Genomic DNA, 24,558 nt, shown 5'->3' on the forward strand with positions numbered 1-24,558 from the left:
TGCAGGAAAATACTGTCTTGTTTTAACCAGATAATGTGCTTTCTCCGTTCATATTTTCACCATTCAGTCTTACAGTTTAAAGTACGCAGGCAAGCAGATATGCTTACAGCACTTGAAATGTCACAGGAGGATGGCTAGCACACACACAATCACAAACACATCACACACACATACACACAAGTAACTTTTAGGCACACATGGAAGAAAGGAAGGAGTTTTTGTTTTACTGAATCATTTTATAACCCCTGAAGGAGACAGGTGAAATGGTGCTTCCTTAGAGAAAACAGGAAGACCTGAGGGGGCCAACTTTCAGTGAGAAACCACAATAGCTTCGTTTGATATTATTCTGTAGTACAAATATTTCAGTGGAATATCCTAAGTATCAAGACGGTTTGACTGCAGAGCAGAACTGCTGACAGAGACAAAAACCACCTTCCTTGGGTTCAACTGTTCTGCCGCCTTGCACTGTTAGCACGCTGCAGGAGGCTAATGCAAAGAACCCAATGGAAGATGGCTGGAAACTCCAACAAACAGCAGGACAGAGATGTCCCGGCTTAAGCCCTACCAGATGCAACAGCACACCATCTTTCTGAAGTTACCTGCACGTGGGATGCCGGTGGTCTCTTGCTGGATGAAAACAGGAGTACTTTCTTGGTTTTCCTCCACAGCGTAGATGGTGATGTTATACTGAACACCAGGTTGCAAGTCACTGAGAGTGACGGAGTTGGCACTTTCTGGAAGGTTGAGTTCTGTGCTACTACCTTCTACAGAGGGTGAATAGACTATTCTGTATCCTGTAGGGGCAGTGGAAAAAGTAAGATATGTTGGTTTTCTGAAAGGGACTTTGAAAAAAAAACATTAAATCCCTTTTTCAAATAGCTCTTAGCATCTTGCCTGATTATGTAAAATTTAGAAAAAAAATTCTTTTTGAAACCTTCAGAAATGTCATTTCTTGTAATAATGACTAATTTACACAAATGTAAAATAAGAAGTTACACAAACTTTTTATTGAAAAACAGTATCCTTAAAGTCCTGAGATCTTTTAAAAATGTCTGTTAGAGAAGCCACTAGATGAAAATATTCCCATGAGACCTGTTTTCCCTCTTGAGGTCTGGAGGCTGGAAGCAATAACCATAAGACCACAGCGTTCTCTGGAAATGCCTGTGCCCTCCAGGCGCTCGTGAGTGAGCAGCGCAGTCACCTTACAGGCCAAGGAGGCCACTCCGCTACCTCTTTAAGATTAAGTCTTAGAGGCAGGTTTTCAAGAAAAACATCTCTCTTCAACCCAAGGATATTTGCTTTAAAAAGTCAGTGAGCTGGCTGTGTGTTTGTGTGTTTGTGTGTGTCTGTACTGTGAAATACATATTGATGCAGGAGCCAGCAAAATGAATTAAAGGGAAAATGATTCATAACAAGGTAAGGCTGGGGCCGACATCGCGGTGTATGTTAAAATGCCAAAACACTAGGACTCCACATGGGACCCAGTTTGAGTCTCAGTTGCTCCATTTCTAACCCAGTTTCCTGACAATGTGCCTGGAAAAGCAGCAGAGGATGGCACAAGTCCTGAAGTCCCTATCACCTATGTGGGAGACCTGGATGGAGCTACTGGCTGCTGGTTGTCAGCCTGGTCCAGCATTAGCCATTGTGATCACTTGTGGAGTGACATAGCAGATCAAAGATCTCCAACCCCCTCTCTTCCTCTAACTCTGTCTTCCAAATAAATAAAATAAATATTCCTCCCCACTCCCCAAAAAAAGAAAGAACATGGGGTTGGAAGACTTGAAAACACACACACACAACTCATCTCTAAAACTTATACGGCAGATTTAAAATAAAAAACAGGTCCACAGTCATCATCCATACCCTTCACACCTATGCCACCAAAATGAACCCAGTGTCCAAGAAGAACAGGGCTGGGCTGACCTGTGATGGGTGCCTGGGGTCTATTCCAGCGAACAACAATCGAGGTGTCATCAACTTGGTCCACAGTAGGATCAGGGGGCGCATCAGGAGCTAAGACAGATGGAAAGGAAGGTGTGAGGCCAAGACGAAGTGCTGACCCTCAGTGTATGCTTTATGACCGTTTTAACCTCATGCAGTACCCATGTACCTGTTGTCTGTGAAGTGGACAGGATCAAGCTCTGCTTTCCGTCTTCAGAGATCTGATAAACATTGACAATGTACTTTCGGCCAGGAAGCAAGTCAGGGATGTTCACAGAAGTGGCTGTGCTTGGAAGATCTTTGAAATAAAAAGGAAAGGTTAGTACTTAGAGCAAGCCAACTCTTCACAAGAAGTTTTATGAAACTTATCGGAACATTTTTAAGTTATATATGCATATGGAGAAAAGACTAAACGAAACATCCTAATGGGTAATCCACAATCATCATGGCACTATGCACTCCTTGCATCTTCCTATTTTTTATTTCAAGATACAAAAATCCACTGCCAAATTCTGAAAACTGGGCCCAGTGCAGTGGCCTAGTGGTTAAAGTCCTCGCCTTGAACGCCCCGGGATCCCATATGGGCGCCAGTTCTAATCCCGGCAGCTCCACTTCCCATCCAGCTCCCTGCTTGTGGCCTGGGAAAGCAGTTGAGGACAGCCCAATGCTTTGGGACCCTGCACCCGCGTGGGAGACCTGGAAGAGGTTCCTGGTCCCGGCATCGGATCGGCGCGCATCGGCCCATTGTGGCTCACTTGGGGAGTGAATCACCGGACGAAGATCTTCCTCTCTGTCTCTCCTCCTCTCATATATCTGACTTTATAATAAAAAAAAATCTTTAAAAAATAAATAAATAAAAAAAATTCTGAAAGCTAACTCCATACCATGAGAAGTTAAGATAATGGTTCTGGGCAAAGGCGTGGCTTGGATGAAAGTAGGAGGGAGGTTCGTTATCCGGATCTGGGTGCTGCTTATCTGACTGGGTTCAACTTGTAAAACCTCCTCCAACTCTAAGCCTGGGATCTGTGCCCCTCACAGTAATGTTCTATAAAGGCCTCTGACCCTGAGAGTTTGTAAACTATGTAACCCCGACACCCAACGTTGCCATCTGTACTTCTCATAGTGATGAGCACTCCCGCGGAGACACAACTTCTGTTCCATGGATCTGTGCCCATGCAAATGCATACTGCAGCTCTCACGGGGACCAGGAAGATGGGAGGCTAGCTCAGAACAACCCAGCTCAGTCTAGACAGCATTAGTACCACCTACCCTCTGAGAGGGCGTGGCTTGTTAAGTCTGAGGCATCAATTAGTTCCAAACAGCAGAGACCAGCTGCTGTAAAGGCCTCTCCTGCAGCCCCTCCAAAGCTGTCACACTCACCAAGGTACTGGGGCTCATCTCCCTCCTCGCTCAGCTCATACTCCACCAGGAATCCGGACACCATGTCAGAGGCTGACACCCACGAGACCACGAAGCTGCTGGCTGTGATTTCAGTCACGGACTCAGAGGTGGCCACAACAGGAGACAACGGTGCTGTCTCTCCTGTGACTGTGTTGCCTGCAGAGACACGGAGAGAGGAAAGAGAGCCTTCAGCCGTGGGGGATGTTTATCACCTTCACCTTGAGGGTATCGTTTTGAAATGAAGGGAGGCAGTATGCTCAGGAGAACATGCATTGCGAAGCACAGCCCTTCCCGAGCTGAGCCCCTCTCTGAGACTGCGGGCACAGACTCCAGGGTGGCAGGACACGTACTGGTCATGGGGGTGCTGGTGCTGGTAGTGGTGAAGTCGAAGCGCGTCACCTCTCTGTGGCCATACTGCTGGATGCTGATGAGCTGCCCTTCGTAGATCACTCCTGGTCTCAGACCTTTGATGGTGTAGGAGTTTAAGTGGCCTGGGATGGTGGCTTCCTTCCAACGGCCTACTGAATTTTTCTGGGGAAAAACAAAAGGCAATTACATCTGCGAACAAAGTTGAACATTCAGAGATGACGTTCAGTGCTCTTCAACGAAAAATGAGGGGCTTGACACTGCTGCATTTTGGAGGAAGATCAGAACAGGGACCTGTGCCAAGCTGAATACTAACGAATATCATAGCCAACACTTAAAAAAAGTCTACCGTGTGCTATGCTCTGTGTCATTGCACTTGCGTTCCCCCATTAATCTCCATCTCTCCTCCTTCTAACCATCCACTTCACAGATGGAGAAGCCGAGTTCAGTCACACGTTCAAGGTCACATTGTTCAACATCAGTGACACAGTTAAGATGAACGTAAGTTTCACCTCTCCCAATCTCTTAGTTCCTCTTGAGTGTTGGAAAAGTCCACCTACTCTTTCTTTTAACGGGTGGGGATACAGCTCAAGCTTCAGGCCATGCTGAAACACTCAAGGGCATTGCGTGCTCTATGAGTCAGTTCCTGGGGCCATTATAAACAACTGGGCTGGCTTTGTGACTCACTTTCCTAATATGAGCTACCCCATCAAGAGTGGCTAGCCAACTTGGGGCAAGGCTGCAGAAAAGTCCGATTTCAATTTATTTAATCTTTTGTTTCCAGTTTACATGTACACATCCTGTCCAACTTCATTAATATGTCATAAAACTCATGGCACTAAAATGTGTGGAAGAGAAATACTCTCATTTTAAACAGGTTGAGACCCTTTTAAGTGTAAATACCCTAAACTGATATCAGTCCAAACAGACTTTTATGTGCAATGATTTTCTAGAATTATACAATCAAACAGTTCCTTAGTAATTCAAATACCCCACAGGGCTGGCCTTGTGGTACAGCAAGCTGAGTTGTTGCCTGCAATGCTGGCATCCCATATTGCAGCATCAGTTGGAGCCCTGACTGCTCTGTCTCAAATCTGTTGCCTGAAAAGCTAGCATGAAAAACAAAACAAAAACCCACATCCACATCTGGTAAGACCATGAGATAATCAGGGTCCACATTTTATTTTGGGCAAATACTCACGGGTCTCCACCTGAGGATGTACTTGGAGATGTGAGATGGTTCTGGTGCATTCCACTGAATAGGGTGTGAGTTGGGCTGACTGGGCGTCTCAGTGATAATTACTTGGACTGGACCACTTGTGCCTGAAAATAAACACGTGGTGTTTGGTTACATTGGGCATTGATTCATTTTCATTTAAACTTCACTGTCTACTGCTATCATTACAGAATTCTACCTATAAGGAAATGCAAATGCAATACAAATTAGCTGTGATTAGTTAATCTTTTACATGATGACTTTGGAAGGCCACGTAACAAATATTTTTTATTTGATAATTGTCCCCATTATAAGGAATGCAAAAGAATTTGCTCATAAGAAAAACTTTAAATGTAAATTCCCTTAGCTTACTCTCTTTAAAGTCCAAATTGTGAGCAAATCAGCAATCTATCCCAACATAAAAGATGGGACACAGAAAACAGACTTCATTTACTTATTTTGGTAAACCTTCATTCACAGAAAATTTTGCTTATTAACCTAGACAGAACAAATTCCATGTATCTCATAAATAAAACTCGAAGAAGATAACCATACCTCTCTCTTTCTCTCAAACCCCCTTCCTTTGCTTCTGAAAACAGATTTTAATTTGTAGAAGTCTTTGTCAAGAATGAATCTATTTAAGAAGGAAACATTCCCAAGGCTATGTGACATGATGTAAAACAAACACATTTCTAAATGGGATAGAATCTTAGATGAACAGGCAAAGGTAATAAAGACACAGTTTTTTTTTTAAAGATTTATTTTTATTGGAAAATCAGATATACAGAGAGGAGGAGAGACAGAGGAAGATCTTCCGTACGTTGATTCACTCCCCCAGTGGCGCCAAGGGCCGTGGCTGCACCAATCAGGAGCCAGGAACCCAGAGCCAAAGCCAGGAGCCTCTTTCAGGTTTCTCATGTGGGTGCAAGGTCCCAAGGCTTTGGGCCATCCTCGACTGCTTTCCCAGGCCACAAGCAGGGAGCTGGATGGGAAGTGGGGACACCAGGATTAGAACCGGTGCCCATATGGGATCCCGGAGCATGCAAGGTGAGGGCTTTAGTTGCTACGCTACTGTGCTGGGTCCAACCCAGTTTTTTTTTTTTTTTTTTAATCTAATCTAAGTATTCTTTTAATCAAGAAAAATAAATCTAGCTTTATTTTCTCAAGTTATCAGAACAAGCTTTTTCTTCCAGAATCCACTGAAATGACATTAAGCATAAACTCGATGGTTCCACATTTTGCAACGAAGGGTTGTTACCAGCAAAATTTAAAGCATGGATTTGATTATTTTGTTTAAAAAACAGAGAGAAATTAAGGAAAGGGAATCAATTTCTAAATAACTTCCTTTATGATGATAATGGAATAGCTGAAAAACTCATTCTTGTGGAACAGAAAATTGCCTTTTTCTATTTATGTCACTGTTGAATCCATTAAAAATTAGAAAAAGGGCCCTGAGCTTGGAGTGGTAGCCTAGTGGCTAAAGCCCTCACCTTGCACGCGCTGGGATTCTATATGGGCGCCAGTTAGTGTGTCAGCAGCCCTGCTTCCCATCCAGCTCCCTGCCTGTGGCCTGGGAAAGCAGTTGAGGACAGCCCAAAGCCTTGGGACCCTGCACCCATGTGGGACACCAGAAGAGGTTCCTGGTCCTGGCATCGGATCGGCTCAGCACTGGCCCTTGTGGCCACTTGGAGAGTGAACCACTGAATGGAAGATCTTTCTCTCTCTGTCTCGCTTTCTCTCTATATATCTGACTTTCTAGTAAAAATAAATAAATGAAATAAATAAATGTTTTAAAAAATTAGAACAACAACAACAACAAAAGGGTAGGGGCTATGGCTCAGTAGATTAAACTGCTCTCTGTATTGCCAACATCCCTTACAGGCACTGGTTCAAGTCCTAGCTGCTCCAATTCCGATCTAGTTCCCTGATCATGCACCTGGGAAAGCAGTATAAGACACCCTTGACCTTGGTCCCCTACGCACACGTGGGCGGCCCAAATGGAGTATTAACATCTGACTTCTGCTCGGCCCAGTGACAGCTACTGCTGTTGTCTGCTGTCTTTTCTTCTCTTTCTGCAACTCTGCCTTTCAAATATGTAAGGAAGTAAGTCTTTTTTCAAGTTCTTTGTAGTCAGTTTTCCAAGAATTCCTCACTGACATGACAGTCAGTCAAACAGTATCAATTTTGCTATTTGATAAAGGACTGAAACCAGTAACAGATGCAGTTCTGAAAGCTCCTAGGAAAAAGATATTGATTTTCAAACTTACTTACTATCTTACCTGTTAAGTTCTCTTGGAAAACAAAGCTTACTCTGGCAGAACAAACATGCCACTTCGGGATCTGTGTGTCTGCAGAAGCTTTAGTGTAAAACACTGACCTATACCCTGGGAATACTCCGAAGTTGGCTGAGGATTCACAAATGTTCTCTGAGTCTAAATTTCACTTATTGCACATATTCCCAACCCACATGGACACTGAAATTTACATGATATTCCCAGTTTCCCATTCTAACATGGAATAGATTTCCCAGAACATGAAAGATGTCCACACCAATAGCAGGCTGCCAATCCCATGACGCCCTTTGAATCACCACTTGTGTTCACCAAAGCCTCACCAATCGGAGTTTCTGAAGCTGATAGCTCAAATCCTGGAGATGTGACTATTTAAAGTGCTTTCATCTAACTGGAAATACAGCACTACCATGTTTTCCAATTATTTACAAGCATGGGCATAAAGTTGTTTGGATATTGAGCTTTAAAGAAATCCTATTTTACTTGTTTAGATAGGAATACCAGATATGTAGAGTTTTACTTTTTCAAATGATTTTGGGAGGGAAAAGCTGAGGGCAGCTAAAAGCTGTTCACTTTTCAGATAACATAAATGAACTTTAACAGTCAGTTATGACACGAGAAGAGGATATGAAGCGAGAAGGAAGGAAAAAGAAAAAGACCCTAGCAATGGCTTTTCCCTAACCCCAGTGGCACAAATCCAGAAAAGTCTACTTTCTTTAGAAAACTTCAATCACTGATCTAAAATCCAAACCTAAAAGATTACGCCATAACCCGCATTTAATGGAACTACACTGATCAGCACATCTTTTTCTCGGGAGTAAAAAGACTATGCACATTACTTGCTGGGCCAATTAAATCCGTAATCATCATTACACTCCATCCTGCACCATAGAGAATTTAAAGCTGGGGAAGTTGAACATTCTGATGTTATTTGCATTACTTAGATCTCATATTTTGGTAATCCTTTAGAAACTGGCTGACTGATAGGTATAATGTTTTAAAACGGCCTACTTAACAGGTATCAGCAATTGTCACTGTGAAATTTCCATTTTCTCTCTTATTCAATATGATCGAGATAACACTAAAATAGTGAAGCAGTGATTGATATGATTTTAAAAATTGACTTAAAACAAGGCCAAAATGAGTAACTTCCAGTAATGGTGACCCAGGAGAAGTTAAACATTCATGACTGTTTGACTCCGTCTTTTTTTTTCTCTCTAATTTGCTGAGACCTGTTCTTTCCTGGTTGCTTATTGACAAACTAAATGCCTCTTATCTTCTGTTAGTTTGAACTACTCTATTAAGTCCACTGTTGGAGCAACAAACAGGGCAAGGCTCACTGACAACCCCCCTGGCCATCTGCTCTTTATTCTTCCTACACCTCAAGTGAGGCATGAACCACTAAGCAAATCATGTACACAGATCAGCATCTAACATAGTGTAGGAAGTCGAGAACCAGTGTTCTTTCCCTCAAACCTCTTCCATGCTCCGTGAGCTCCTGTTGTTACCCTTTCAAGAGAACAGGAAAAAAATCAGCATGTAGACTTTCACACAAAAAGACTTGTTTCTATCCAGATCTTGTCTCTAACATGTCCGCCTACATGCTTCCGGTTAACTCCTTGGAAAACCAACTTATTTTAAAAGAGAGAGTAAAATATCTTTAGGTAAATCAACACATCATTTTTGGTAAATTGTCAGGCCAATGAAATCATAAAGAAATATGAGATTTTTTTTTTAGACATCTCTGTTTTGGTTATATCATAAAAATATTTAGAATGTGGTTTCAAAAAGTTCATGCACATTTTGGACTGGGAAAAATGCACAGAGTTCAATTTTTTGCATCAAAACAAACATTTTTCTTTTGAGAGAGATTTAGTTCTTTGAAAACAAGTGTGATAGAGACGAAAAGAGAGAAATATCTTCCATCTGTTGGCATACTCCTCAAACACCCACAGGATCTGAACTAGCCCAGCTAAAGCCAGGAGCCAGGAACACCATATGGGTATCCATGTGGGTAACAAGAACTCAAACAATTGGGTTATCATTGCTATCTCCCAGATGCATTAGCAAGAAACTGAATCAGAAGAGGGGATACCAAGCTTCCCTGGCACTCTGACAGCAATACAGGCATTGCATTCAGCAACTCAGCTGGTACACTTTGCTCTCTCAAATGTTTTCACGAATAAGCCAGCATACTTCAGACTTGGGAGCAGCCAATGCTTGTCTGTTCCCCATAATCATTAATTTTAAAAGATACTATATTTCCATTTCTCATTTTACAGATCAGGGAAAGTAGTAAACCTTTGTGTGTGCCAAGACCAAAGCCATGGCTCCCACTGCCATTGGTCACATTGTTTCATGGCTTGTTTTCTAGGATAGAATCTCCTATCCCATTCTAGAGGAACTGAGTTTGAATTTCGTCACAGGCCCACTTTGATGCTGTGAAGTTTCTTTGTATCTTAGTGCAGGCTATGTTTTGAAATCTCAAGTTAGGGGACGTTCAGGAGATTTTGGTGCTACAGTCGTTGCTCAAATAATCCGGCTTTCCTAATCCAACAATATGATACTATTTCAGTGTATATTAAATTCAGTTTTTTAATCAAATACAAATTACTAAAAACCTGTAGCTGTGCATGATGTCTTTGTGTCCTAAAACAAAACCCAGAAAAACATTTCAGAATATTTGAACTGCGTGGGCAGAGTTGACCAAGTTGCTCAACTGTTGTCCCTGGGTACTTTGTGCCAGACTCTATTGATCAAAACACTTGAAAAGTTTAACACAAAAAGTACCCAGATGACATGTCAGGGGAACAGATGCCTTGTGATCTATTTCATTTCAACTGTCTGCAAAACACCTCTGGTTAAGAACCATGATTATAAAAACCCTGATCCTTTATCCCCAAATAATTCACTTCTTGCTCTTTATTTTCATGCTTAAATTTGAAATACAATTAGCTAGAATATGTTAACCTAATTGCATATTCTGCATCTCAGGAAAAAAAAGTGTATCAGCACATTTTAACAGTCTTCCCTACCTTTTACTTGATGAAAGGAGAAGGAAAAAATTTTACTCAAAAGTTTGATAGTTAGACATTAGTATGATTATTAGACATTGGATGGTAAAGAGAGGAGACCCTGACTTGGTCATGCAGGTATTAATAAACACTTGTGTATTATGACCTGTGGTATGACCATTGCCAATTCTGTCCTGTAGTAATATCCTTACTTACCTGGATATGTCTGCAAAGGTTGACAGTGCCACTCCCCAATGCCACGGCCATAGCAGTAGCACTGGTATCTGACACCATGCACGAACTTCTCCCATGAGTCTCCAATCTGATAAAATGTTCGAGTTTCTGAATCCTGGCATTGGTCTAAAATTTAAACAAGAAAAAGGTAAACAGCCTTGAAAAGACAGAAATTTAATTTCATTGGGCAAACATACATATTTAGCTTGAATGTAAGTTTGCAACTGTCCTTCTAAATATATGCAGTTGGAAAAAATAGTTTATTCACATCCTTGACCTTCGAGGATAATAGGAAAAAGTGCTCATTGGGAGGAATATTACTTTTCTAATTGGAAAATATTACTAAATATAAGAATTAAGTTTACATTGATAACCTGAATCTTAATTTGAGGAAACAATATATTACATCTTGTGCTTTATCCTTATAAGTGCCACTGACCTGGCAATTGAATAGCAAGGGGAAAAACCGCAATCATTTCACTTTTTATGCTTCTTCAAAATTTGGAGAAATTTTATATGGAAATTAATGAACCAGATTTTCATAATGAATGTTTGTCAAGCAGCTTATAGGAAAACGGCCAGCCATCTCTTAGCTTTGGCAATCTGAGGTCAAACGAACTGATTTAAACTGATTTCATCAGTTTGTTTTCTTAGTGAGCAACCTCTGTTCCAGTAAAGGAGTATCAATGGGGGTCCCCTAAACTAGGAAGTGTAGGTAATGGGACTTTTTTGAGGCTCAAACCCCACTCTGTGCTCAGTTCTATTATAAAGAGGCAGCCTAAAAAACAGCATTTCGGAGGAAGGTATTCACTGCCATAATCACTTGCTCATGTTACTGCACAGTTCACATAGGAAAGTTTCTTTCCAAAATATAAACTTTTTGATGACTCAGAATCCAAGAAAGAATTCCTTTCCATTAAAATAGATATACATTTATTGTTAAATTCAGCAAAAAGAAAAAATAAAACTATCAGTCATATCAAGATTATATGTAGGTTCATGATCAGAAAGACAACTTGGTCATGCCCTCTGTTAGCACCTGACCAAGGTCTAGACCCAACTTGGGTCAACTTTCTAATCATCCTCTTTGTCTAAAATGATGTAGGGAGATGCAGCAGCTTACCCACGGGATCACACTTCCACCTGCCTCGGCCCTGACCATAACAGGTGCAATTCAGCATGTGTCCCTCTTCGTGACGCTTGTGGAACGTGTCATTCACATTGTAAGTGATGTCATCAACAATGCATTGATCTGTTCAGGAAATGGTGAATGAATGAAGAACCTTTTAAAATTTCATTGATGAAATAGAGAAATGATACTTTTCAAAATATACAATTCCTTCCACTTAATTATTAACACCTTCCGCTAAATAACATTTCTACAAGCATATGACAAACATTTTCTTTAAAGCTTATATTTACACTTTTTTTGTCAAAAATCTCTCTTATAGACTTATACATGTCAGAAGTTCAAATATATGCAACTAGAGAATGTGGTAAAATACATGTTCCCATGAAAAGCTCCTGTTTCAATAAATACATGTCAGTGTCTGTAATTTCTACTTAGTTGACCATTTAAATCTTTGCTTTGTATAAGAAAATTAAACATATTTGTGCAGTACCTAGAATAGTGTAGTGGTCTGGCCTTTGGAATGAGCAGGGAGAGGAAACACTTTGATTTGGAAATAATATCTACAGTATTTACAAAGTTGAAGAAATTATCCTCAAAGTGAGGAAATTTACTCTCTCTTTTTCTGTCCCAGCATCTTATCCACAATGAGGAGCTTGTCTGCACGCCTTATTAAGGCCCATTCAGCTCTACGAAATCATGAAATTTTTAGTATTCCTTGATTTGTTACTCATTGTGCACCATAAATGAAACAAATTCAGGCCAATATTTACACTAGTCTAGCTGCACTGGAATATTATCAGTGCAGACTCCTACTTAACTATTACTTTCAAACCAAAGAAATGAAAACCAAAAGTTTTAATGAATCAATAATTCCTAAATTTCTATTTGATTTGTAAGAGGAAAATCTGATATGAACACAGAATACTCTCTCCATATATTTGTCTTCTTAAATTTAGATCTGCAAAGATCTAATCTTAGAAAAGCAAAGTCTTTTTCTTTATAGAAAGTATTCCACCTTTCATAGATACGAATCCAGTGGAGTAACCTCAAGTTCAAAGACCAAATATTTGTGTTCTTATCTCTAAAGTCATCTTTCTGGCTCAACCTGAGTACTTACATCCTGGTAATATTTCAGAATGGCTGTGCAATTTTTTAAAAAAATCATTTATGTATTTGAGTTTCAGGGAGAAAAAGAGAGAGAATCGTTCATGTGTTGTTCAAGAAGATCCAGATCGCCCATGCAGGTGTCAGGTAGTTGGGCCATCTTCTGCCATTTTTTCCAGAACATTAGAAGAGAACTGAATTGCAAGCAGAGCAGCTGTGACAGGAGCCAACACTCCTATGGGATGAGATGTTGTATGGAGCTTTGCAACTACAGCACAATGCCTGCCCTGTGCCAGCTTTTCCTAACTGGTTACCTTAAATACTAACCTTATCCAGCACAGTACACAAATGAAGTGGCAAGGCATATTTCTTTCTCTGTTTTTGGGAGAATATAGCATTTTAAGCCAAAGTCTGTTGTTTTTGGTACACTCTGTTCTCTCGAATGCTTTCACAAGCAACTCAGTATACCTCGGAGTTGAGAGTAGGCCACGCATGTCCATTCTCCACGACCATTCCCAACACAGGTGCACCTCATCATGTGGCCCATGTCATGCTGCTTGTCCCACTGATCTCCAATGCGATACATGACCCCTTCGTTGGTTGTACAGATTTCCTCATGGGCTGTTTGCAAATAGATAAGAAACGCACTGGATAAACAACCACAAGGGCTGAACATGTTTGGATGTGATGTTATCTGACTGGTTTGATCTTCTAAGAACTCTCAGCAGCCTGTGCGTCTCAGGTGAATCTGTGGACTCCTGATGCAACTGCAGTTTTGAGGCTCAGAGGCAGAAGGCATAGTCCAAAGGTAAGGCACACTGTAGCACGTCCTAACAGGAAGGGCTAAGGGAGGTTAAACCTAGCTAATACTTACACATATACACCAAGGACTCACACTGTTCCAGAAGCTGGGGTTTAACTACTGCTTCACAAATTTGCCTAGTTTCAGTTTATTCCAGCTCAAAGAAAAACCATGTTTCGCCATAGAATTACCATTAAAAGCGGATTTTGCACCTAAATCTTATATTTCCTTTGTTTGAAATGAGAATTTAAAAAAAAATCAAAATGAGCGTTAAATATTTTTCTTACTTCATATTCACTCCTGACAATGGCATAGAATCTAGTTCTTCATTTTACTACTGGAAAGATCAAATGTAATCTATGAAGTTCATGAATTTTGAAAACAGATGAAAAAGATTGGTTCCCCTTCATTCATTCATAAAAACTGGAAACATTGTTCAAGAGATTTCCTACTAGGAGTAAATACTGTATTTCAAACACTTTAGTACTTAATATTTGAAAGAACTTATGCCAATACAACCCAAATCACATGCTAATACTGTATGTCTGTGACTATATATATCACATAATGTTTTAAACTACTCAGTTATGTGTTCATTAGGGAAAAAACCTGTGGTACATCAACTTATCCAGATTAACAAAACTGATTTCATTTGTATATTTTCTACATTAAATCATGTCAATGAGATTTTAAAACTCTACAAATGACATTACATTTGCTCAAATCTTAGGACTGTATCACAGAGTCTCTACATACATAATACATCCGGTTTTCTGTTGTCTCTAAATTTCCTTCATGGACAAAACAGAGTTAGCTCAATATTGATGCTTTTACACTAATCTGCAAGCGCAACCTACTAGGACGCATCTTACCAGCCATGGGACAGAATCCAAACTTCTGGTCGGCATCATAGTTCTGTGTGGTTCCACACCATTTCATGTTGTCTCTCCTGCCCTCAGAAGTACAGTCAGTGTAGTTGCGGTTGTTGTATAGGAAGGGGAAGTGGCATAAGGCACCATTGGAATTCCCACCTCGAGTTTGAACCAAAACTGCCAAGAACAATGCACAAGCAGAGAGTAAGGTTACATATGAGCTTTCGCATGCACAGAGGGCACTCCGATAGAAAGATTCAGAAAGAGCCAAGGTATCCTGCTATCTCTCAGACAGCCTAGCCTTAGCAGAAGAGATATCTTGATTTACATTCAAACATCCTGCCTGTGTTTTCCCAGCCCAGGGGTATCACATATTGATTCCAAAATACCAGCTGTTTTCTTTTCATCGCATCATCACCCAGTGTGCTCAGATCAATGAACAACAGGGCTTTTCCCTTGCTGTCATTTCCCGGAGGAATGACATCAGCCGGATGGCTGGAAGATAAAGAGGGCACGAAAGGTGAAGTGTTCTTACTGCGGAGGAACTCACCTGTGTGATCTGTGCAAAAAGAATACTTCTGGTCTTGCTCATAGTTGGAAGTTGTGCTGCACCACAGATGCCCATCCTGGCGCCCTTCCGACGTGCAGGAGTAGAAAGTCCTGCCGTTGTAGGTGAAGGGTAGGACACACGGCTCCCCGTTCGAATTGCCTCCGTACGTCTGGGTTACAGCTACAGGCATAACCAAGTGAGGCTCAGTAAATAGAGCAGCTGGATCTTGGATAGCTTAAATGAGAGACTAAGCTGGTGTTCTAGCAGGAGTAAAGGCCATGACTACAGACTATCACCTGGTTAACCTCAGCAGAACTGCAAGAAGCCTTGACTTTTTGTGGTTAGAACAGCAGCTGAATTCTTGTGCTGATATTTTTTGTTACCAATTCTGCTACTCGGCCTCAGTGTCTCCAATTCTACAACTATATTAACGCAGGTTAACTAAGGATGCTGCTCAAGGATGTTGGCAAGACACCTACAACCACACGAGTGGCATTTCCGCAGTCACTGCCACATCTGTAGCCCAGATGAAATGCTTTCGGTTACTGAAAGAAATTTACTCCATACTGAAATATGTGAAACGATGCAACACTGATGATTAGCTATTGAGAGATAACTCTTACAAGAGCATTTTACAGAAAAAAAGATAATGCATTAATGTTTCGTCCCCATAATGGAAAAAATACAGATAAAAATATTGTAAGAAAATACATCCAAAGTCAATGTGATTGTGATGAGAGTGGTAAGATTAAGTTTTCTTGTCTACTTCATCGTTTCACTTTTCTAAAACATAAGTGATTGTGCTGCCTTTCCAGCTACATGATGAAGCCACCAGTACTGTTCACTGAAAACACAAGGCATACCTGTCTCTTGGCAGCTGACCCCATTGCCCAGACATGTGCAGAGCATCTGTTTATTTCCTTGCGTCTTTAACCACTGCATCCCCTCGGAATAGACCACATCACTGTCTGTGATACAGTGGCCATATGCAGCTGGCTGCTGTGGAGGCTGGGGCTGGTAGACGGATGCTCGCATATCTGTGAAGGGACCAGATAGATCCTAAGTTCATGAGAAATGAAAACCATGAAACCGATTACAGAAGACAGCTAGGCACACTTCCGGACATCACAGGGATCACACCGAAACGTCCGCTATTAATGTTCATTAGAAACACTTCCCGCACCCCCATTCTGCATTAGGTTTGCATTTAGCCTCAGAAATGATCCACAAGGTTCTACCGAATAAATGGTCTACACTCTCAGGCTCATGCAGAGCTACTGGGATTGTATTACTAAGTTACAAGCGGTTTTATCTGCCACTCAACAGAGCAGATACTTTGAACAAAAGCTTACTCACGGCAGTTAACTGCAAAGTTCCTATCTTCACCATCCTTCCCACCAGACTTTGTGGTGGCTTCACTTAAGTCGACTTTCTCCCTTGCTCGATGCCTCAGGCTCACATAGCCACTCATTAGTTCGCTTCGCTCATCCCTCAGTGCATCCAACTTCATGGTTTTGTCTTGTCCTCATGCTTTTTCCTTCACTTGAAATGGTCAGATTCAATCATCCTGTCTTAGCAACTTGCATAAGCTCAACCTCCCTAACAATGCTGTTAGAAGTCCCTGCCATGTCTCAGCAGGCTTCCTGCTTCGCACGTAACTCCTGAGTGAGCTCAGCAGCCACAGCACCTTCTGTGGAATTTGCCACCTTCTTCTACATTTCACTTTCTCTGACAGTGATTTGGGATTGTGCTACAACTTTTCTGCTTGAGACGGCAGTTTTTTTCAAAGCCATACAGCGGAATGTGTTGATCATTTCTTTAAAGTTTTGGAAATCTCTTCATTGGAAGGTCAAGGGCCCCAGCCAGGTCAGAACGGAGGCTAGAACGTCAACCAGACTGAATTCAGTGTCTCCCTAAGTGTACTTACTGAGCACCAAACACCAGCGGTCCTTCCCCAAGAACCTGAAGGCCAAGCACACTGGAGATCCATGGCTCCTGCCTACACATGTCCCACCTTGGAGGCTCTACACAGGAAGTCCAATGTTGCTTAGCCTAGCATATATCCAACTTCCTTGAACAGTGGAACTGTTTCAGAATGTTATTAGTAATATTAACAAAGGGAACCAGTCATATATATCGAGAGTTAACCTTCATTTAAATTCGAACTACTCTTTTAATTCGTTTTAGTAGATTCACAATTGATTCTTTTGTTTTTTCCTTTTTTTGCCGGTGGAAATTTTACTCTTAATAGTCAAGTAACTCAAAGACATTACCAAATCTAATCTTATTTACCAAACTCTGCAAAGCAAAATAAAAACTCATCAAAAGGAGAAAAATTCAGACTACTTAGTATTTCTAGCAAAATGGCTGATTTCTGATGCGCCAAGCAACAAGACGGGCATATCAGACAGTAAAAGTCTAGTGTAAGCACTGTAAAAGTAATAACAGAATGAGCACACTTCAATTTCCATTTTTCTTTCTTCATCCTTACAATAATACCTATGAAGCAGAGACCATTTTTGGGGACTAAAATTGCTTTTATAAGGACACTTGAATATGGTGTTACTCATTTCCATTTCTGGACCCTCCCTGATTTCTCAAGTTTTGGATGCTAATATATGAATGAAATGATTATGTGTTACTTTATGGCATGTTTCAAAAGAAGTTGAATAGCAGGATGAGGACTGCATTTTGAAAAAGAATATTATCCTTATGTAAAAAGGTTGCCTTGCAGAATTTCCGTCTTGTTCAACTCCCCATTTCTGAGCCCTGCTGCCCAGTGTCTCACCGGCCGAGGTGCTCTGAGATGTGTGCCTCTCACACTTCCACTCCCCTCTGCCGTTGCCTGTGCACACGCACTGGAGCAGGTTTCCTCGGTTGTCCTTCTTGCTCCAAGTGTCCCCAATCCTGTAGGAAGTCCTCGTGTCCTGATCATTGCATCTGTCTGTGTCAAAGAGGAAGCATTTATATTTGAAAACCAAGTCAAACCTACAAAAGGATTACGGTAGTGCAAAGCTTGAAGCCATCCTCCCCACTTGTCTTTGATGGTTTGCTCATCGTAATACTGATGTCACAGGCATCAAAGCTCTGACAAGGGATTGCATTTATCACACTGGAAATGAAGTACAGAAATCATGCTTTGGCTTAATTTTACGGCTCTGCCAAAAAACTTTTTATCATCCTTCATATGTTTATTTTTTGAATTTTAAATTTATTTTTCCAACCCAGACTAAATTTAACCAAATTCTTCCTTCTCTGCATTCTTCAACTTTCTCAAGCTTTCTCCTACTAACGAATGTATAGGGTCTGCTCTCAAATGATAATTTTCTCCAGAAAACTGAGAATAGGAGGAAGTTACGTAGGCTTTGAGGGGCTTTTTCCCCAAGGAGCCAAAAAGAAAAGTAAGAGCTCTTTCTTTATTTGTTATATAAAAATATGTTCAAGGAATTGAGGTCCTCTTTGACTACACTGTCTTCTTCTATCCTCCACCTGACCTCAAAAGAAGTTTTTAATAATCACACACACACTCGGACCAGAAATGGTCTCCCCAAGAAACTGTTCAACCCATCTGGACAACAAGTAGCTGGACTCCATGCTTAATATATGTTTGCAAGGAAAGAATCTTGATTGAATTTGAACTGTAATGCTGCATCAAGGTGGAGGAATCCACCAGGGGGGAGGGGAGGGGGAGGGGGAGGGGGATTTCCAAAGCCTATGAAACTGTCATATAATGCTAAATATTAATTAAAAATAAAATAAAAAAAAAATAATCACACACACAAAAAATGGTCTCTTTGAAATTGTTCCTGTTTACCCCCCAGTGGAATGGGGAATTACTGCAAAATGCTAATTGATAGTCAACTTAGTGGGCACAAAGGATTTAATTACTTTATGAAACCAATATTACTGCAACTACCAAGTGGAAGAAAAATATTTTTACAACTAACCAGTGAAAGCTCACACAAATCTATGTTCATGGCCCATCTCAAGGATGGAGATCTGAATGCCAGCACGAGTGCTGATTATAAACCTTTCCCAAATTCCTCGATGAAAGTGCTAACATCCTCCTGCTCAACCACCACCAATCCCCACAGGACAATTTCCAGTCATTCTCATGATACCATTAATATTGTGTATTTCCATAAACAGTGTTTTCTGAAGGCTGGGATAATGTCCAATTCATATTTGCACTGCTACACTGTGCTATACAAAGTAAGCACTTAAAAAATGTCATGAAATAAATGACTTTTCTTTATGAAACTCTTCCCAACTTGCTGTTAGAAGATTTCTAAATAATGTACAAAAGTTTGATGAGATATTAAATTGTCTTAGCCTCAAATATTATCATAAAGGTCTTGGAAGGTTGATGGTTCTAACAGTTTCCATGCAAAGGATCTACCAAACCAGCAAGTCTGGGGGACAAATTTGGTTAGAATTGTTTTCATGTTGTTACAAATGACTTTTCTTTATTAGACAGGAGTCTGAATTTGGATGATAAGCTTTGCATGATAGTTAAATACTTTAAGTGAAATAAATAAACTAGGCTCAAAGTATTTAAATTTGATTTTAAGCTCATTGGCAACACCAACAGTTAATGGCTCTTTGGCTTCAATAACCTCTATAGTTGTCATTAGTTTGCAGTTCCAAGGAAAGTCTGGAAACTGGAAGACCTTGCGACTACCTTGAAGGATGCTGGGGGCTGGCCTCTTTCCAGAACTACTAGGAAGCCTTAGGTAAGCGATCGTTCAGAAGAGTTGGGTAAGGAACACGATCCTTCACTTCAGCGTAAACAATTTTACTCTATTGGACAAGTGCTTTCTACTCTCATCAATTTTGCTCATGAATGTGGCTTATGTAAGTTTCAAATACACACTGTTTAATTCCATATCATAATATGCATATGTCAAAAGCTGTCATCTGCAATCTCTTTTATTGATTTCTTTGCTCTAAATACTTAAAATATCTCAGTGATAATTAAACATCAGTAACTAACCAGGACCATGAAATAGTTGCATTTTAACAAATATAACGGTTGTTAAGACCTCATTAAACTCAACTTGCTTTCCCATATTTTGCTCTGAAGAAGAAACACAAGTTGTACATAGCTTCTAGAAGTTATCACAGCGTGTTGATGCACTGGATGTGTTTTAAGTGAAACTATACCTTAGAATTCCCGAAGACAATATTTTTAACATAAAAATTGGAAACATACTTCTGGAGGTACAAGTGATACGTCCACTGCCTTCTCCCAGACAAGTGCAGTCCACCATCATCCAGCCTTGGTAAGGTTTTTCCCAGGTTTCCCCAACTACATAGGAAGTTCCAGCAGCATGATCAAAACATTTCTCAGCTGTAGAAAAATATGGAAGAAAATCAGAAAAAGAAAAGGTTATTTTGAATTATGCAGTCTCCCTATAATTTGAAGTGTAGTGTGTAAGCAAAAATACAGTCACAGTTTTTTAAGTGGCACTGTGTTCAGAAAGAAAGGCACACCCGGCAACTAAGCACTTAGCAACCAGCCAAAGCCAAAGAGAACTCAAGCCAAGTTGGCAGACACAAGTCCTGTTCTCTTCATGAGTGTACGCACAGCGTATTTCCAGCTAGTTACAAATTTCACACTAGCATTTTTGATAGTCTCTGTATATATCTGATTTGTGGGTGACTACATAGGCAAAATTCCAGTCTTCATGTATGGCCAATTATTAATTATGAATGGCCTATGTAAAATAAGGAAGCTATTTAAAGAATGGATTTCTATTAAAGACAAAACAAAAATCAAAATCTGTGAATTAGAAAGAAGTAAGATAACCAGAAAGTTTTGCATTTGTACTAACAGGGTTTAACTGAGAGTTGAAAGTCATCAATAACTTTGATTCTGAAAAGAAATCCGCAGGGTGTGACAGCCTGTACCATTTTGTGTTTCACTCCAGTACATTTCTAGAAATAAATGTGCCAAAGTGTCATTTTTTTCCTTTTAAATAATTTATATCTTTGCATGGGAGAATCTGAGATCAACCATTAGAAGAAATCACTTCTTCCTAAATTATCACTTCTTGTGTTTTTCAAACATAGCATTAAGTACATGGATAGTTATCTGGATCTAATTCTTTGAAGAACATTAGAAATTCTAGAACATTTCACTATATGAAATAAACTCCCCATTTTATAATTTTTTAGTTGACATTTCGGTCTCTTGTCTATGTAGGTGTTTGGTTCAACGTAACTTTACAATTGTGCATTGCCATCCGACTTATCCCTAATGGTCACACACCTATGGGCTTGCAGGTCCATTCTCCTTTTCCATTACCCAGACACACACACTCCAACATGTAACCACCAGTCTCATGCGGCCTCCTCCAGGTATCACCGATCTTGTAGGACTGACCTCCTTCATGGCAGCGATCTGTTTTAGAAAAGAGGCGAATGTTAGGAAGGGATCATACAGAGAACTTAAGAACAAGTCTCATGTTTCTACCTAGGATAGATATCTAGGTTACTCAAAGCACAAAATCAAAAACACTTTCCGGACAGAGATGGGGGAAAGTCAATAGGTTTAGTCACTTTGAATCAATTCAATCAAATGTCTGCTTAAAGCCCAATGGGAGACCTCAGAGAAGCATGAATGGCAAAGGTGAGGTTATAAATCCCAGTTCCCTAAGCAGACCACAGAAATGGAGTCATGAGACATAGCCTCTACACACACACAGTAGGCTGAGTCCGAGGTCAAGTCAATGAAAAGGCTGCATCGGGCATAACACCCCCGGTTTGGGGAGTATGAAGAATCTAAATCTCATCTTGGGACAGAAACACCACTTTGGTAGAAAGCAGAAAACAAAGTGTGAAAATCCTGGTGCTTTTCAAGGCTGTTAAACTGAATGATGGAATAGCCAAAGGCTGACTACACAACAGTCTGCAAACATGATGAATCACTGACTCCTGTGATCTGCCTATAAATGTAGACAAACCGAGCCCGGCGGCGTGGCCTAGCGGCTAAAGTCCTCGCCTTGAACGCCCCGGAATCCCATGTGGGCGCCGGTTCTGATCCTGGCAGCTCCACTTCCCATCCAGCTCCCTGCTTGTTGCCTGGGAAAGCAGTCGAGGACAGCCCAAAGATTTGGGACCCTGCACCCGCGTGGGAGACCCGGAAGAGGTTCCAGGTTCCTGGCTTCGGATTGGCGCGCATCGGCCCATTGCGGCTCACTTGGGGAGTGAATCATCGGACGGGAGATCTTCCTCTCTGTCTCTCCTCCTCTCTGTATATCTGACTTTGTAATGAAGATAAATAAATCTTTGAAAAAAAATGTAGACAAACCTTCACTCAAGGTATGGGCAGAGCTGACTAGGCCAATTCACAAATGACTGTTTCTCCAGGACAAAAGCCTTTAAGATGACTTATACTTACAAGAAGGATTTTAAAAAGCGTTAAATGTTATACTAACAGACTCTCTTGGTAACCTGGTGAATCATACTGGAAAGATTGACTTAGCTAAACTGGACCTGATGAGAGTTAGCCCAGTCCTCAAAGTTCCCTGGAGAAACTGCTGGACTATTTATTCCATATTATCCCTTGAAACAGAAAGAACTGCTTCCTGTGCTTCCTAGTGGTCATAAAGAAAGCAGACTGGCATTGTGAGAAGGATGAGAGTTCTGCTACTGCAGAGCTGACTCCTTCTTCACCAACATCTTCTCAATCGGCAGAAAATCCCATGATCAGTCTACTCCCAGGAAATAGACACTAAGCACCTGCGCAAGACATGGAGCCCAAGAGAACTAGTTGGCCACATCATGTATACACACACACACACACACACACACACACCCCAATTTACACATTAAAAGCACTGATGTCAGTTAAGCTCAGACAAGTCTTGAAGAAGCGCAGGAGGTCACCAGGGGTGATTGCCAAGGTTAAGATTGTCCCAGTCATGGATGCAAAAAAATGACAGCGATGGTAACAGCACAGCTCACATTTATGTTACAGGATGCCTTCCTTACTTGCAATGGTGCAGCTTATTCTTCCTCTCCCAGCCCCAATGCAGGTACAGTCCCAGATCATGGAGTCTTTAGGGCGCTCATAAGTGTCCCCAACTCTGTAAGTGTTTCCGGTGTACTTGTCAAAGCAAGTTTCTTCAGCTGAGGGGAAACAGAAAGACCATGTGAGCTCACATGTGCAAAAAACATTATTGTTCCCCAAGAATCCCATACATAGTAGGAACAACTGAAGTTTAAAATAAGAGTGATGGGCCCAGCGCGGTAGCTTAGTGGCTAAAGTTCTCGCCTTACATGCACAGGGATCCCATATGGGCGCCGGTTCTAATCCTGGTGACCCACCTCCCAGGCTTGTGGCCTGGGAAAGCAGTAGAAGATGGCCCAAAGCCTTGGGACCCTGAACCCACATGGGGGACTCAGAAGAGGCTCTGGGTTCCTGGCTTCAGATCGATGCAGCTCCGGCCATTGTGGCTGCTTGGGGAATAAATCAATGGACAGATCTTCCTCTCTGTCTCTCCTGCTATCTGTATATCTGACTTTCCAATAAAATAAATAAATTAATTAAACAGAGTGATGCAGATCCTACCCTAGGCTATATCCATGCCACAGTGTTTGACCTTTGACAAGCTCTCAGATTTCCTGTAAATTAATTTTTTTGGGAAAGCACTCTCAGGCCCTCACAGGGCAGGGCTCGCTGAGCAGCTTGCTTGGGAAGGGAAGGGTTTTAGATTTCAATCTCTGACTCAGGAAGTCAAGCCAAGGTCCACACACACACAAAAAAGCAAGCAGTCTGAAGCTCCTCCCCTCCCATTAGGCACTTGCTAATCCTACCAGTATGTCCATCCTAGCTTCCTCAGTGCCTCTCTGCAGGACTTACTATTATTTACAAGAAAGCTACCAGTGGTCTCAAAGAAATGTGAACTTTGAAGTGGTGAGCGGTTTTACAAGGCAGCTGACAAACCGCTTCACAATACAGTGGCCAGAATGTTTTCTGCTTCATACTTGTACAGTTTGAGAGCCACGGGGAACTTTTCATTAAACTTCTATAAGCAAATTTTGTGGAAGGAGAACATGCAAAGTCTTTAATTTTTCTCTTCAAAAATGCTGGAAGAGTAAATGGAAAAGCGAACCCTGGGGGTTGATTTGGAATACGTTTGCCTGCAGGTTTTAAAGGCTACAGTAACGCTGAAAGACTGTAACTGTAAGCAGTTATTAACTGTTTATGAAAGAGGGTAAGATGGAATTCCGACCCCAAGCAACACTGTCTACTAACACACAGTAACCACAAAGTTTCTCACTACTTACGCTCAGGTTTACTTTCGCAGTTGAAACCTCGGCTTCCTCCATAACAGGTGCAAACCAAGGCATTGCCCAGGTAGGTGCGTTCCCACTGCTGGTTTATCTGGTAGTGCTTCCCATTGTCGTAGCAACCCGCTGGAAGTAACGGAAGGGAAAAATGCAATTACATTCCCATCTCACCTTTGGCCTCCATGGTGAAGTTTTCCCTACACCTAACTGGTCAGTCTGAGCATCAAACATCACACAGTAAATGGATCATCAGAAACACACCAGCAGAATTAACAAGCAATATTCTACCCAAACACAAACTAGCTACCCCAAGAGTGGTCACATGTTTACTCATGGGT

The 24,558-nt window shown here is 41.1% G+C and overlaps 1 protein-coding gene across 8 annotated transcripts in view; it reads right to left on the reverse strand.

Annotated features, from left to right (window-relative positions):
- FN1 (fibronectin 1) overlaps positions 1–24,558 on the reverse strand; it is a 64,200-nt gene that overhangs the window by 38,520 nt on the left and 1,122 nt on the right. For 7 of the 8 annotated variants that reach the window (XM_058664982.1, XM_058664979.1, XM_058664981.1 and 4 more), the window contains exons 2-18: positions 24,218–24,346; positions 22,919–23,056; positions 21,195–21,326; positions 20,136–20,273; positions 17,712–17,867; positions 15,787–15,960; positions 14,924–15,103; positions 14,374–14,550; positions 13,168–13,320; positions 11,587–11,715; positions 10,446–10,589; positions 4,910–5,031; positions 3,693–3,873; positions 3,322–3,498; positions 2,111–2,239; positions 1,924–2,013; positions 600–794 (exon numbers count right to left, since the gene is read on the reverse strand). In XM_058664982.1, the coding sequence (XP_058520965.1) occupies positions 600–794; positions 1,924–2,013; positions 2,111–2,239; positions 3,322–3,498; positions 3,693–3,873; positions 4,910–5,031; positions 10,446–10,589; positions 11,587–11,715; positions 13,168–13,320; positions 14,374–14,550; positions 14,924–15,103; positions 15,787–15,960; positions 17,712–17,867; positions 20,136–20,273; positions 21,195–21,326; positions 22,919–23,056; positions 24,218–24,346 (2,544 nt within the window). The remainder of the gene's footprint in view (positions 1–599; positions 795–1,923; positions 2,014–2,110; positions 2,240–3,321; positions 3,499–3,692; positions 3,874–4,909; positions 5,032–10,445; positions 10,590–11,586; positions 11,716–13,167; positions 13,321–14,373; positions 14,551–14,923; positions 15,104–15,786; positions 15,961–17,711; positions 17,868–20,135; positions 20,274–21,194; positions 21,327–22,918; positions 23,057–24,217; positions 24,347–24,558) is intronic. The other variant, XM_058664977.1, reaches the window with a different exon arrangement.

This window comes from Ochotona princeps, chromosome 5, assembly GCF_030435755.1.
Source record: "Ochotona princeps isolate mOchPri1 chromosome 5, mOchPri1.hap1, whole genome shotgun sequence".
In the NCBI taxonomy this organism is placed as follows: domain Eukaryota; kingdom Metazoa; phylum Chordata; class Mammalia; order Lagomorpha; family Ochotonidae; genus Ochotona; species Ochotona princeps.